General features: G+C 28.3%; 2 protein-coding genes across 2 annotated transcripts; both read left to right on the top strand.

Annotated features, from left to right (window-relative positions):
* The first annotated feature begins 759 nt into the window (after positions 1-759).
* Positions 760-12,064, top strand: LOC145974565 (uncharacterized). The gene is made up of 5 exons (XM_083104463.1): positions 760-1,301; positions 4,750-5,197; positions 5,334-5,605; positions 5,857-6,397; positions 10,046-12,064. Exons 1-5 carry the CDS (start codon positions 1,179-1,181, stop codon positions 10,465-10,467), a joined length of 1,806 nt encoding a protein of 601 aa, XP_082960589.1. The 5' UTR covers positions 760-1,178; the 3' UTR covers positions 10,468-12,064.
* A 522-nt stretch (positions 12,065-12,586) lies between these two features.
* Dnapol-alpha50 (DNA primase small subunit) lies at positions 12,587-15,109 on the top strand. Its single transcript, XM_083104792.1, has 7 exons — positions 12,587-12,941; positions 13,075-13,225; positions 13,673-13,848; positions 13,928-14,126; positions 14,206-14,416; positions 14,497-14,890; positions 14,961-15,109. Exons 1-7 carry the CDS (start codon positions 12,845-12,847, stop codon positions 14,984-14,986), a joined length of 1,254 nt encoding a protein of 417 aa, XP_082960918.1. The 5' UTR covers positions 12,587-12,844; the 3' UTR covers positions 14,987-15,109.
* The last annotated feature ends 1,204 nt before the right edge of the window (positions 15,110-16,313 follow it).

The following is a 16,313-nucleotide window of genomic DNA, read 5'->3' as shown; positions in this document are numbered from 1 at the left end:
ATTAATGATATTAATATTATAATATTAATAATATTAATAATATTATAAAAAATAATAAATATAATGATAAATTTTATTTTATTTAAATATTAAATATGAAAAATTATTTTGACATATATTATTTAGCAAAATTTTAAAAATTAGTATTTTTTAGTATTTTTTAGTATTTCTATAGTAATATAAATACTAAAAAATACTAACTTTTAAAATTTTTCATATTTAATATTTAAATAAAATGAAATTTGTCATTATAATTTAATTATTATTATTTATAATATTAATATTATTAATATCTAAATTGAAATAAAATTTATTATTATAATTTATAGAAATACTAAAAACTAATTTTTAAAACTTTTTAAAATAATACATGTCAAAATAATTTTTCATATTTTTATTTTTCATATCATTGACGAATTATCGTAAAATTTTGCTGTACATTCACCCATTTTATTTTTATTTCTGAACTACGCAAGAATATTAATAGATCCTACATCTATCTCTCTCGCAGGATTTTGCATAAGCATTGACGAAACACTCTCTCAATATGCGCTCACTCTATCCGATGACCAGTCTCTCTAGGATTGGTCTCTTTCTCGCGCATGCGCGTTGAATTGACCAATCAGAGTAGCCGGGCGGCAACCGCTTCGCTCTGATTGGTCGTCTCAAGCGCAATGAATTTCCAAGAGCTACACGAGTTTCCGATCAACTCAACCCTCTCCAAAACACCTGATCGATGCTCGTACCATAATGACACTTTGTACACATATATGTTGCTGCGCGTGTGTCGCTGGTTACTGGTGCCACGTTGGCAATCGAGTCTCTAGCGCTCCGCGAATTTTTTCGAGGGGAACTCGTGCGTGAAACGCGTCGGTTTTCCTCGTTCAACGGCGCCCTTAGGACAATAGCTTCGGGCGATAACGAAAATGTGAAAACGTCAACGCGAAGGAGCGTCAAGTGTCAAGTGTCAAAGCGGTTCGCGCGCGAGGTCTCGAGGTGGGGCGAGGGCAGGTTCCGGCAGCGAGGCTCGTCGGCTCTTCCTCGAATCGCGATTCGCATCAGCCAGACACGATCGAGTGCTTCGGACTCGCGCTGACCGTCCCGTGGCTTCGGTCTTCTCGGTCCGCTTCGTTTAATGGCAGCGTGAGAGAAACTTGCACCGCGAGTATCTTGCACTTATGTCAGGTCAGACAGTGATGTCGTCAGACATGAGCCTGTACGATTTGTTCGAGGACACGTTTCTCAAGGAGGAAGTTAAGGACGAGCTGCTCGTCGATAATTATGGCGACGATGTCATCGCGGTGAGTCTCCCGGGCCTCCCTCGTCTCGTTTATTAAGTTTGTAGCGTGCACGTGGTTCGACTTTGATCACCGCCTCAAACTCAAATTGACACTTTTCCGTCACGCACAGAAAAAATGCCTGTTTAATATTTACCGAACGATATTCGATTCATTTAATTTCTAATATTTAATTTAATAATAATTATATTTAATGAAATAATATTTAATTAAAAACAGTGGAAAGTACTTTAAATTTAGTGTTTACTTTTTTGTAACATCTGTCATCTCTTCTTTTCAGAAAAGAGCGATTTGTTTAACCTTATGATTGTGTGTGTATTTATTAATTTATGCGAAATATACTTTGTGTTTAATAAAATGGAAGAATTAAATTTCTATAAATTTTAGAATTATAATTCTGGAAAATAAATTATTAATTTAAAATCTCGATTGAAATGCTGACAGTTATATATCTCTGGAGAAGAGTTTAATAGTTGGAAAGTTTTCGTAGAAAAATTGCAACGAGATATATTTTATATATTTTATTTATTTTTCAATTTTCTCGCAATAATTAACAAGTAAAAGCTTTGAGTGTGAAAAGCACTTATTTAAGTAAATAATTTGAAACTTAACTGGAATCAATTTTCGCCGATTAAATCGGTGAATAATTTTTCTTTTATTAATATTATTAATAATAAAAATAATAATAATAATAATATTATTATTTTTATTCTTAAGAAACAAATGACACAGAGTTGCACCGATTAGCATAAAACCGATACATTTCAGCATCAATATTTCATAATATGATCAACAATTGTCGAAACTGCGTCTAAAGTCGCAGCTTTATTAACTTTTCCAAGGATAATTTTGTTTATGATTAAAAACCACACGTACGTTTGTCAATAAATTCGATTACGTTGCAAAACCGCGTTCAATTTACGTTAACATATGGCAGATAGATGCGCGCACGTGTTCTTCAAGTATCAAGTGCCCGCCAACAAAGATGAATATGAATTCCATTTTTTTAATTTAATTTATTTATTTAATTTATTTAATTTATTTAATAATAATTTATTATTATTTGGAATTTCACATTTTCCTCGCCATAAACAATTTATATCGTAATTTAAATTTCTTATTTAAAATCGTGCAAAAATACAATAATTATATAATTATTAATATCATAATAAAGTAATGATGTATGAGATAAAAAATTATTTCGCAAAAAATTCGCGCCTCATAATTCGTTAGGGAATAATATCGCAGAAAGTACGAGTGTATCTTTCGGAAACGGTTTGATTGGAGCCGATTTTTTAATTAACATATGGCGCTAAAAGTCCACGTGCTCGCGTCGCGAATCTGCCGCTAAATCGAATACCAGATTAGTATTAGATCTGTTTCTTATTTATAGTATTTAGATTTGTTTTCCTGAATTTTTTGCGCTAATGTACAATAAATGTTAAAATTCTTTTTATTAATATTTTATATATTACATATTTTTTTTTTAATATTGTTTATTACAGATTTATATTTTATACATACATAATAATATTTTATATTAATATGTATTAAAATTAATATTTTATATATACAGGGTGTCCTAGACCATCCGTACACCCCTTTTCTTTCAAAAACTAAGCATTTTAGAGAAAAACGTTTTCGACAAAAATTGTATGGTTTTGAGGGGAACATAAGATGGTGTCATTGGTTTGACCTTGGATGGCATCGTTAAGGTGAGGTCAAGGACACCTTTAATTTCTTAAATGGAACCACCTATTTTTTATTGCATATTCTTATAGCTTATGTCGAGAGCTTTCCAAAACACTATAATAAAGTATTTTTTCATCAAGTACTTTTCGAGTTATAAGGCTTGAAATAATTTCTTAATTTTACATAAACCATAAAATATCTAGTAAAATATTCATTTTTCGATTATCTTACCTTAATACTTTTATGTACAAAATAATGAGAGGAATCGATTGGTGTAAAGAAAACACAAAATTGTTTCGAAAAAAAAAATGTAATTAATTGCAAATTACATTTTTTTTTTCGAAACAATTTTGTGTTTTCTTTACACCAATCGATTCCTCTCATTATTTCGTACATAAAAGTATTAAGGTAAGATAATCGAAAAATGAATATTTTACTAGATATTTTATGGTTTATGTAAAATTAAGAAATTATTTCAAGCCTTATAACTCGAAAAGTACTTGATGAAAAAATACTTTATTAGAGTGTTTTGGAAAGCTCTCGACATAAGCTATAAGAATATGCAATAAAAAATAGGTGGTTCCATTTAAGAAATTAAAGGTGTCCTTGACCTCACCTTAACGATGCCATCCAATGACACCATCTTATGTTCCCCTCAAAACCATACAATTTTTGTCGAAAACGTTTTTCTCTAAAATGCTTAGTTTTTGAAAGAAAAGGGGTGTACGGGTGGTCTAGGACACCCTGTATATATTATATTTATATTATATTTATATTATATTTTATATATATATGTTGTTTCTTTTGTCGATATATAATTAAATAAATTATTTATATTGTAAATTATTATTGAATAATATTTTTTTCACGAATATACATATATATATATATATATGTGTGTGTGTGTGTGTGTGTGTGTATGTGTTTTTAAGTTATTTTTCGTATTGCAATAGTACCTAATGTATTTAAAGAATTTCTTCTCCAACTTTTTTGAATCTTACAATCATGTACAATCTACACGGCGAATGACCCTCGAATGGATCCCGTTAGATTACGGAACTCTTCGTTGCCTGTTTTAGCCCTACATTGCATACCGATATATCATATTATCTCGAAATTTATATTATTTATTTTCACGTGATGCGGTGTATATGCAATATTAATATATATAATATTTAAATTAATAGTAAAATTATTTTTATAATTATTAAAATTAATAAAATTACGTTATAATTTGAGAAAAAGAAAAAAATTGTTTTCTTATTATTCTCCTGATAAGTCTAATATGTGTCATCATCTTATTTACAGTAGCATAATAATATATATATGATAATACAAATATTCGAGCGAAAAATGAAACCGTTGTTTTGATTACGAAAAACATTTGCCTATCAGTTTTCTCTATTTTTTAATTTATCTTAATTTTACATTCCTATTCCTTAATTGTTAAAATAAAACTTGTTCAATTCCTACACTTTTCAAACTTTTTATAATTAATGTTATAATTAAGTAATGTAATTTTATAAGTACCTATAATATTAATATAATATCATAAGTATAATATATACTAATATAATATTATAATGTAATATGAAGTATAATATAAGCCAAATATATTAAGTATAATATAATATAAACTTTTATATTAATATAAATAAAATTTTATTATTATATTATTTATCGATATAGAAATATTATAGAAGTATTATTATAGAAATATTATAAAAGAAAAAGAATGATAAACACATGATTATTACAGGAAGAATGTCCGACGAATCCCGATGACTTATTCGCCTCGATCTTGAAGATGGAGGAAGATTCGCAACTCGACTTCAACTTGATCGGCAGGGATCTGGAAACAGTTCCGTCCTCCTCGTCGGACAGTGGACTCTCCAGTATACTAAGTCTTTCCTATGAACAGCAATTAAGCCCGTTCTTGTCGAGGGTGGACAAGGAGGAGATCGAGATCAGCAGTTCCGACTTGAGCAGTCCACAAGACTTTGTAGACTTCGAGCCAGCAGCTAGTCCGTCTTTGGGCAGCGTGGACAGTCCCGTCAGATCTGTCATGAGCTCTAATGTTGGGTCACCAGCCACTGATGTGGTTGAAGAAATGGACTACGAGCAAACTCTAGTTGCCGTTGTTACACCAAACAATACTACGCCAAGCACGGGTACTATTGCCACAGAGCGAGCGACCTTTGATGTTGGTAAGATTCTATCACGTCGAGCAAAGTATTTTTTAACAATATTAATGTGTAATATTTCTTTCTTTAACCTGTTTATTCTTATAAGGAAAGTTCAACGCCAGGTGAAGAAAATAAGACACATGTTTGCATGTTACAGATTCAACACCTAAGCAAGAAATTCGTATTACGCCACAGGAAAATAGCATGAATGTTCGCAATTTGACGTGTAATGGAAAGCAGAATATTCGACAATTGATACGCGTCACTCCTGTGAGTAATGGGTCCGGTAATCCACGGTCTATTCTATTGCCGGTGAGTCTGAAAGACATGAAGGAAGTTCGGACTATTAAAATCATGACTGCCAGTCAAGCGAAAAATTTGAAAGGCTTTAAAATCAATCAGGCAAACATTATCAATAAACCTGTTCAGGTGAGTTATATACAACAAAGTGTAGTATTTAAAAAGATTTTTAATAATTTCTTAAACCTATATTTATCTATATACACACATATGAAAGTACAATCATTAATCACAATCATATTATATATCATGATGTTTGTTCTTTTTTATATATATTCATATAAAACATATAATTACATTGACGACATTCATTAAAACATATAATTATATTAAATGACGTGTATGTGTTTTGAAACTTTTTCATGTTGCAATTAAATTAGATGACTATTAAGCAAGAGGATTCCAGCAGCGATAAAAGTTGCAACTCGAGTGACGAGGTGCCATCGGAAACGGATTCACCTTATCCGCGACTTAAGTTGAACGCCGAAGAGAAACGATTATTACAAAAAGAGGGCATCACACTGCCGAGTCATTATCCGTTAACGAAACACGAAGAGCGTGAATTAAAGAGAATCAGACGTAAGATTCGCAACAAGATATCCGCGCAAGATTCTCGTAAGAGGAAAAAGGAATACGTGGACGGCTTGGAAGATCGCGTGAAGCAGTGCACGGAAGAGAATATAAGCTTATTGAAGCGGATTAAGGCCTTACAGTCGCAAAATCAAAGTCTGGCTGGTCAATTAAAGCGACTCCAAGCGCTTATACAAAAAGGCAACAAGAGCGCTCAACCAGCAACTTGTCTGATGGTCTTGTTGCTTTCGTTGGCTCTCGTCGCTTTGCCAAACTTGCGACCACATTCCAACAATACTAATAATGATCTAACTCAAAAGCAGGAGCAATCAGAGAAAGCATCATTGGCGGGTAAGTTTTATTATTTTTTTTTATTTATCATAAAAAGTGGATCGTTTATCTCTCTTAACTCTGCATTATGTTACTGATAATCCGAGTTCTGTAAATGGTTACATTGATAATGACATGCATCTTGTTAGTATCACGGATTATTTTGAAATGCTCAATTCTAAGAAATTAAAAATGAAGAAATTAATATCTTTTTTTAAATATTTCGCTTCTTTTATTTTATTTTTTGTAAACTTTTTATTTTTTGTAAACTTTTTATTTTTATATTGACAAGTCATGTATACCAGCTGTTAAAAATTTAAATAAAAATATGTAATTATGATTACATAAAATATAGTTGAAATATAATAACAGAATATGACACGATAATTAGATGCACGATTTTTAATATAAATTTAAAAATAATAACATATTTGTAAATATCTTTTTATGAATAACATTTAGAATTTTTGAGTATTTATCCTTGATATCATATCATTATTTGTATAATCATGAAACACACAGACTAAATGTCAATAACGATATCAGTAAGTTACAGACATTGATAAGAATATTTAGAAGACTTTATGTAATAACATACATTAATGTGTTTTTTCAATTCGGAATTTCTTAAAAAATTGCATTAAAAAAACTAATATTAAAATTTGTTTAAAGATAAAAAATCTGTAAAAAAATAAAAATTGTTATTAATTTATTTAATGATTTGCTTAAAGATATGCGTTTATTTATTTAAAAAAGATATAAATAAGAGATATAAATACGATAGTATAATAACATTGCTAATTATAATTTGGAAAAAAAAAATTCTTATGTATATACATGTGTAATTTGTGTATCGATTTCTTATCAAGTTTCTTCATTTCATAGTATTGAGCAGTATACATAACTTCATGAATTCTCACGAATCAATGTTCTCCAATTTCGTCGTAGTTGCACATTGCAAGAAATAATGGAATTTCATACGTTGTCCAAACTTATCAAGAAGGCAGTAAACATGTCTTTTGAAGATATCATTTCGTTATTTTTTATTTATAATTATTTTATTTTTTCCAATTTTTGAAAAAATCAAAATAATGTTTTCAAAAATTTCCAATTTTTTTCCAATTTTTGAAAACATTTTGATTTTTTCTAAGTTTAAACAAAAAAAAATATATATATTTTTTTTTTGTTTAAACTTAGAAAAAATCAAAATAATGTTTTCAAAAATTGGAAAAAAATAAAAAAATATATATATATATATATTGAGAAAAATGGAAAAACAAATATGAGAGAGAGAGAGAGAGAGTACTAATCAAAATAAAAAAGGAAGTAGATTTAATTTAAATTTAATCGCATGATTCAAATATTAGAAAACAGCTTTTTATTATGCATTGTCGTTTATGAATCAAATGGAAAGCGTGTAAAAGAGTTATATAAAATAGTCTTGATGTGACTTTTAGAGATTAACAATCATTCTTCTGACTTTTTTACTTTTTTCCCAATTTTGTAACTTTTCTCTGAAATATTTTCTTTTCCGAAAATGCAATGTTTTTGAAATATTTTATTATATTAATTTTAATGAGATATCCTATGTGCATATCATCCAAAAATCGGAACGTTCTGTAGAATCGTTAAAAAGTAGTCTCACTACTTTCTAAATAAAGGCAAGAGAGCACTGATCTCCTTTCGCTGGTCCATTTATTATTCAGACGCTTTTTCTTTCACGCAACGTTGATATTTCAATCAAAATATAACAGTAGTTTATTTTATACCGTTGGTAGATATTCCATTATTTACATGCTTGTTTCTTTGCATTTTCCTAACATTGAGTATAATTAATAATTATTAATAATTATTGTCACAATAATTAATAATTATTACTCTAAAAAATTCAGCCCGTCAAATATAATTCAATTTGAAAATAATAAAATAAATTTTCTTTTTTATTTTTTCTTTTTCTGAAAATATTTTTTGTATTCGACCAATTTTATTTCCCACGTCATTGAGTCAAGAGTTCGTCGAATTGTTACTTCTTATTTTTCTGATGCAATCCTTTGCCATATGTTCAATCGATTCCATTTCTCTTAAACACAATCTGCGCAGATTGTCTCTCTGCTTTTGCCAGAATCTATTTTTAAGTTCCTCACATCCACGCACCTAAATCCCGCTAATCTTTTTCTAGTGATTCTTCTGTTATTACAAAACAATAAAGATGACAGACTCGAGAAATTATAATTCAAATATATAAAATTAAATTAAATTGACAGGCAATATGAGTTCGACATTGTTCTTGGATACAAAAAATTTTTATTATATAAATGTCGAAATATAATCTTATAATGACATACGTTTCGACCCATTCTTTGGGTCATCTTCAGGGGAAAGATCAGTACATGATGTGACGATAATTCAGTGACCGAATAATTTTTTTTTCTTTTTAGACATCTAGATATATTCATTCTTTATATCTTTCATTGTATTACAGCTTCCTGCGTTTTATTGTACTGTCATTGTTCGTTTTGTGATTATCTAATCTGTTCATATTTAAATGTCTAATCTATGTTTTTATGATACTACTTCTTTCTCTTTGTCTTTTAACGTCCAAACTGTTCATTCTGTTTCTTCGAAAATATTTTTCTTTTTCGATCTTATGTAGGTCTTTTTTTTCTATATTTTTCTGTATTTTTAAGTATTTCATTAAAAAATTTTCCTAAACTAAATAGTAGATAGCAGTATCTTTTCTGAGGTAGTGGTATCTTTGCTTCAAAATTTAGTGCTCTTTAATCTATCTCTATTTCCTGCCTTTTTTTTTATCATATATCCAGCAGTGCAACAATCTAAGCCTAGTGTCTATTATATACTTATATACTTATCTTGATATCTTTCTATAACTATGTTCTTTTCTTCGTATCTCGGCTTTATACATTAGGATGCTTTTGCCTAAATAATCAAACATTTATATTCTTCTTCTGAAATTCCCAAACTTTCTTTGTATGTGTTTTTGTTCCCTATATTTCTTTATATATCATTCCATTTTATTATTTCTCTGTAAAGTGTAGTTTAAGTATTTTAATTGTTTTTTTATTTTCATTTCAGCCATTTCTGTCCATTGTTCTTTTTTCCTTTTTCCGCTTTCTTTTCTAAAAATTTATTTATAATTATCTTATTGAATTTATTTATAATTAATTTTTAATCAAAATGGATTTACTTTAAGTGCTTAGCTCACACAAGTTCTTTTATAAAATCGTGGCTTTCCCAAATCTGTTTTTTTTTTTGTAAAAAAATTGTATAAAAATATTATTGACGTTAAAAAATAATGCCAAAAAGAAAACCTGAATACAATACATAACAATGATTATTTTTCTATCTTATTTTTTCTTAAGTGCAATGAAAATACAATACAAAAATACAATGTACTGGAAAAGTACAAGTGCTTTGTTTTTTTAACGAAATCATTAAATTAAATTTATACAAGTAGATTCTTCTCTCTTAACAATCTGCATAAAATTATGAATAAAATATTCGAAAGTTTGCTTTCCAAGATATAATTTAAATTTTCATTTACTTTTACAATCCTTTATTTAAAGAGAGACTCGAGTATTCTATTCATGATATAATAAACACTTTTTATATTATTTTATTATGGTTTTTACTAATATGTTTTAATTTTAGGTCGCTCAAGGACTCTATTGTATACGAAGCAACTAATGGATGAAGAACTACAGCAATACGGCGAAGAGCTGTTGCAGGAAGTTGAAGGCCTTCTGGACCATGATTACAGTCCAGTAATGCAGATGCCTCTTTACAAACGTGCCCGCATTGACAATGAAGCCGCAAGTAGCCCTAAGTACATCTCTTCTATGAACCACGTGGGAGGAACGCTTGGTTTAAAACCATATCTTGCCATTTCAAAAACGAATAAACAGTATATCGAGCCACCATTGGACGATATATGGCCACCGCCAAATCCTGGCGGGCAAAACACGGCCAAGGTAATAAACAAGATTGAAACTCTTGCTAACGAGCTCAAAATTAATATCTCTGATACTGAAGGGACTAGAACGGTTCTCGTCCAGATGCCTCATGATAAATAAAATATATTTCTGGTGCAATGGTGCAACCTGTTAGCTTGATAATCCATGAAAAAATAATCATATGTCAGCTAACAGAACAACAACGACAAGTGGTATAAATTTATATTTCCCTTGTTTTAAGATATTATTAATAACCAATTAGTCTAATGTTAAAGCAAATCTTTTATATCCGAAGCAATAGCTGCATTCAGAAAATACAATGGTTAATTGAATAACAACCATTGAATAACAATTGTCTAACAATTGATTCTTATAGATGCATCTATCAGAATAATTTTTTGAGAGAATAATTTTTTAATTTTTTCTTAATTTATATATATATTTTCTAAATGCAGCTAATAAATATATTTTTTAAATATATCTGCTATCGACTTTATTATTTACTCTTTATGATATGATGATTTATTAAATATTAAACCGCAGGCGGCCATAGCCAAATATTTTTAAAGAATATTTTCTTTAAATATAATCTATATATACATATATAGTGTGGGAATTGTGTAGAAATTTGTCCACAAATTTTTAAGGATTAGACAATATTAAATATTTATTTATAAAAATGATATAATTACTTATTAAGAGAATTTTATGATTATTATATTAAGCATTATTTTGAAATTATATATAAAAGAATATTTGTAAATAGTTATAATGTTGTCATAAAATTTATTATATACTATTATAGCTTTAATATTAATGATGCAATATAGCTTCATAATTAATGAATCACACACATGTATGATTAGATATATATGTAAATATATTTACACACATTTATGCGAATGACACTTATCTTAAAAAAAAAGAAGGTATAAACATGTAATAATAGTATGGTGTATGCATGTGCTAATATGTTCATTGTATAGCCAATAGTTTCGATTTTTTTTTATTTCACTGAATTTTTGCACTCTCTCTCTCTCTCTCCTATGTTAGTTTCATTTAATATCTTTATAATTGAGGTATAATTTTAATATTGTCTAAAACATTTTGATATCCAAATCTTTTTTTTTATACAAGAATAGAGGTAATATAAAAGTGAAGAAAATTATAACTTGGCAATTAAATTATAATTTGTATTGGACATCAAAATGTTATATACACATACACATACACACACACATAGTAATTTTTCTCTCTCTCTCTTTTCTTAATTACACTTCTATGTGATATTTATTTTATCAAAAGATAATATTTAGAATAAATATGATGGGCACATAGGAGTCGTATATAATCGTCATACAAATCTGACGATGTAAATCATTTGTGTGTGTAAATTATCCATGCAAAATAAAAGTTACACAAAATAATGAGAAACGAGTTGACTCTATAATTTTGCATGATAATTAACAGATAATTAAGACAAATAGAAACACGGCATGGTTTTTGTCACGTTTAAAGACTGTATTATAAAGAAAATATATATTTTGATTTTATCTGGAAATATTACTTGCATAATATAAGAGTATTTTTTTTTTTATATTAGATTAAGTTAGGATACATCTTGAATTACTATTCACTTATATTAATATAAAATACACTTACATATATATATGCTACGTGCACGAAATTGTAAATAAAATATGTTGTTAAAATACAAGTTATTATTATTATTTATATATTATGATACAAAGAGATATCACTAAGGTATTGAGACAAGAAAATCATGGAGATGTAATATACAAGATTTAAATTAATTAAACAAAAATTTATTTTGCATATATACGTTCCAATGTACTTAATAATTAAACTTAATATTTCCAGTCACATTTATGAAAAAATTAAATGTGTTTGAAATTCTTTTCATTTAGAAGTTAATTTAGTATTAAAAAATAATATATATAATATTAAAATAATATAAACATTTTATTTTATATTTTGGCATATATATATTTTTTTTCAAACAGTATAAATTATAAAACTTTTAAATTTCGACACTTTTAAGTTTGATTTATATTTATGATTCAATGATAAATAAATAAATGATAATTCAATTATATAAAAAAATCAAAAAATTGGCAGAAACTAAAATAGTTGAATTATTATTATCCAAGTTAATTATAGAATTGAAATATAAAATTAAAATAGCAAAAATGCAACCTAATCTAACCTGACCCAACCTGAAACCTGACCTTATCTGACACGAGTCATATAAATTTCGCGCCAGTTTTCCATCAGTGTCTTGTTTAATCTGGATCTCTGTTGAATTTTGTCACTTGATGATACGCACAGTTTATTTTTTTTGACACACATTTACATTATATCATTTCAAATAATATCTTTAAATAAACAAGACACTTGTAACATTAATTGAAAAATATATATGTCTTAAGTTGTACGTGATAACCTTATATATAAACAGATTTATACTAACATTACAATGGGTGATGTGTCAGATTTACTGGATTTGCTGCCAGTTTATTACTCAAGATTATTCCCATTTGCTGATTTTCATAGATGGCTAAGTTATGGGAATGGTAAGAGATTAAAAGATTAATTTTTGTATTTATAATAATATATAATATTTTTATAATAATATATTTTTAATATAATATTTTTGTACTTATAATAACATATGATAGTGTTTCATGTTTTTAATTTCTTTTTTAGCGGCTACATTTAGCAAGAGAGAATTCTCCTTCACACTTTCGGATGATATTTATATACGTTACCAGTCTTTCAATGATCAGAAGGGACTGTCGGATGAAATTAAAAGATTACTGCCGCATAAAATTGATATTGGAGCAGTTTATAATATCCAGTGAAGTATCATTGTATACAAGATATTTCAGATTCGCCACATTTTTCATTTAACACATTCTTTAGCAGAATTTATTTACAGCTCAAAACAGTTAATGCATAATTAACTATTATTTATTATAATTTTTAAATTTTGCTATTGAAAATTTTATTAATTAAAGCCATTAGTTAAATTTCTAAAACAATGTACTTAATCTCATTACATTAATACTAATATATTAATACTAATTAAAAATAAAGATAATAAGAAAGAAGGTGCGAGTAAGAAAAAGAATATTAATTAATAAAAAAAAAAGTATGATAATTGATAGACTTATTTATATTTCATTAAAAATGTTTAATTGAATCATTAATTTTTATATATTATAAACACAATAATAAAAAAGTGTAAAAATAAATAACATTTTAGAGCTAATTTTTTAAATAACATTTTGTATCTAATTTTTAGACCAAAAGATCAGAGGAGAGGTCCTAATTTTCACCCAGTAGAAAGGGAATTAGTATTCGACATAGATATGACTGATTATGACGAAGTAAGAACATGCTGTAAAGGAGCGGATATTTGTAGCAAATGTTGGAAATTCATGTCGCTTGCTTGCAAGATATTGGATAGCGCATTGAGGTGTAAGATATCCGCAATATTATTATATCGTCTTTAGCATTAAAAACAATTTCGAAGTGATTCGATGCTTGATTTTTACAGTGGACTTTGGATATAAACATATTTTGTGGGTCTTCTCTGGCAGAAGAGGCATTCATTGTTGGGTATGTGACTCCACAGCTCGCACCTTGTCAGGACAAGTACGAGCAGCAGTTGCCGAATATTTGCAAGTTATAGGCGGAGGAGAATTTATGAAAAAGAAAGTACATCTTACGGGCGATAAAATTCACCATTCTATTAAGTAGGTCTTTATGAGAACGCTTATAATAGTATCCTAAATATAAATCGGAAATAAAAATGAGATTGCGTACATGTTGCAGGCGTGCTCTTGATATAATTGATCCCATCTTTGTCGAAATGTGCGTTAAAGAGCAGAATATGTTGGGTACGGAGGAAGGAATCGAGAAGTTTCTCCCAATATTGCCTAATGAGGAAGACAAACAAGAAATGAAAGCCTTGTTCAACAAAGAGAGTACCAGTGAAGCAAGATGGCACGCATTCGTACAATATATCGAATCTAAACGAACAGAGGTACGATCCTACAACTCTTTACAATTGTTTATCATTTATTTTAAATGGAAATTGAAATTATTTAATTTGTGCATTTTCAGGGAGACCGAAAGTGGTACTTATATCGTCACTTAATAGAGGAAGTAAAATTGCAGTACTCATATCCAAGATTAGACATAAATGTGAGCAAAGGCTTAAATCACTTGTTAAAGTCTCCTTTCTGCGTCCATCCGAAAACTGGCAAAATCTGCATACCGTTCAATGCGAACGTGGTGGACAAATTTGATCCTGACAAGGTTCCTACGATAATGACGTTAATAGAGGAGATCAACGCATACGACATACGGGATAAAGCCGAGGAAGAAACGTACGAGTTAAATAAAAAGCGAATAAAAGATTACAAGAAGACAAGTTTAAATAAATCGCTGCACGTTTTTCAAGAATTCTTGCGACATTTGGAAGCCGAGAGGCGGGAGCAGAGATTAAAAGGAAAACGTAAGCATTAGATAAATTATTAATTTTTATATAATTGCAACTGTGCAATTTCTAATGTGTTTATTCTTAGTTTCAGCCGACAGCATGGAATTTTAGGAGATTTCTCTCTCTTTTCCCTCCCTCTTCGCTCTTTCTTTCCGCCATAAATACATCCGATATAATAATATATTATTTATAAAAGATTAAAATGTACTTTTGTAAAAATGAAAAAAAAAAGAACATTTATTTTCTAGTTTTGCTTTCGCTTTTACATATATAGTCTCTCGTTAAGTTATTACTAACAAAAGTAGGGCTGATAGAGAAGCAAAGAGGGACACGTCACTTGGGATCTTGATAGCGATCAAACAAAAATCGTGACTTTCGAATTTTTCCGCGAAACCGAAACACACGCTCTTAAAAATCGCTTTGAGAGGCGCGTTAACGAGATCTCTCCAATTGTGAAGCGTCTCTACTCCACTTTTTGACTCGACGAGATGAGAGGTTCCGGACATGCGGACAAAAGTAACTCGCTCTTTCTTGTGAATTATCGTGAGATTCCTTTGCCGGCGATGTTACGTTCCCGTTAAATCGGATGTACGAGTTATATTAACCAGTAAATATAAGAGAGTAGAATTAATTGCTTTGATGTTTTTTCGATTCTCGCGAAGGCCGTGTCATTTTTTGATCGTGTCGAGATTGTGTGCCATTTGTTTCTGTCGTTTTAATACGAAAATCGTTAAGAAAGAACGGAATAGTAGCGAGATCTCCATTCATTCGTCACGAGAAGAAATAATTAAAAACGAAAAATAATATTTAACAATAATATATATATATTTAAATAAGGAAATATTATTTTTATTATTAACAAAATTTAATAATTTTTTTGTGATTTTCTTTTATTAATTATTTGTTAAAAATAATATTTAATAATGATTTATATTTCAATAATTACTTCAATTTATCATTATTTTTAATATTAGAAAATTCGATGCTTTTTACTATTTTTTGGGATTTATAATTATTTGTTAAAAATATTTAATGATAATTTATATATTTAAATTTTTAAATAATGGCTTCAATGTATTGTTATTTTTATTAGCAAATTTCGATGCTTTTTCTGTGTGATTTTATAATTATTTGTTAAAAAAAATATAATAATTTATTATTAAAACTTTTAAATAATTACTTCAATGTATCGTTATTTTTATTATTAACAAAATTCGATGCTTTTTACTCTATTTTCTGTGTAATTTTATAATTATTTGTTAAGAAAAATAATATATTTAATAATGATTTATATGATATATTTCACAATAATGACTTCAATTTATCATTATTTTTATTATCAGCAAAATTCGATGCATTTTTACTATTTTTTGGTGGCTTTACAATTGGCCTAATTTTTTCATCGTCCTAATTAGAGAAATCTGTGCAAAATCTTATA

Source organism: Camponotus vicinus, unplaced genomic scaffold (genome assembly GCF_025532165.1).
Source record: "Camponotus vicinus isolate PSW18456_S1 unplaced genomic scaffold, iyCamVici1.0 SCAF_7, whole genome shotgun sequence".
In the NCBI taxonomy this organism is placed as follows: Eukaryota; Metazoa; Arthropoda; class Insecta; order Hymenoptera; family Formicidae; genus Camponotus; species Camponotus vicinus.
Note: the sequence above shows the minus strand (reverse complement) of the source record. Positions and strands in the feature narration are given on the sequence as shown.

What these genes read in the sequence shown, in the direction of transcription:
- LOC145974565 (XM_083104463.1), top strand. Translation starts at nt 1,179, where the DNA reads ATGTCAGGTCAGACAGTGATGTCGTCAGACATGAGCCTGTACGATTTG. An exon ending in ATGGCGACGATGTCATCGCG is followed by an intron (nt 1,302 to 4,749) that starts GTGAGTCTCCCG and finishes TGATTATTACAG; the next exon opens with GAAGAATGTCCGACGAATCC. An exon ending in AGAGAAAGCATCATTGGCGG is followed by an intron (nt 6,398 to 10,045) that starts GTAAGTTTTATT and finishes TTTTAATTTTAG; the next exon opens with GTCGCTCAAGGACTCTATTG.
- Dnapol-alpha50 (XM_083104792.1), top strand. Translation starts at nt 12,845, where the DNA reads ATGGGTGATGTGTCAGATTTACTGGATTTGCTGCCAGTTTATTACTCA. An exon ending in AAAATTCACCATTCTATTAA is followed by an intron (nt 14,127 to 14,205) that starts GTAGGTCTTTAT and finishes TACATGTTGCAG; the next exon opens with GCGTGCTCTTGATATAATTG. An exon ending in GCAGAGATTAAAAGGAAAAC is followed by an intron (nt 14,891 to 14,960) that starts GTAAGCATTAGA and finishes GTTTATTCTTAG; the next exon opens with TTTCAGCCGACAGCATGGAA.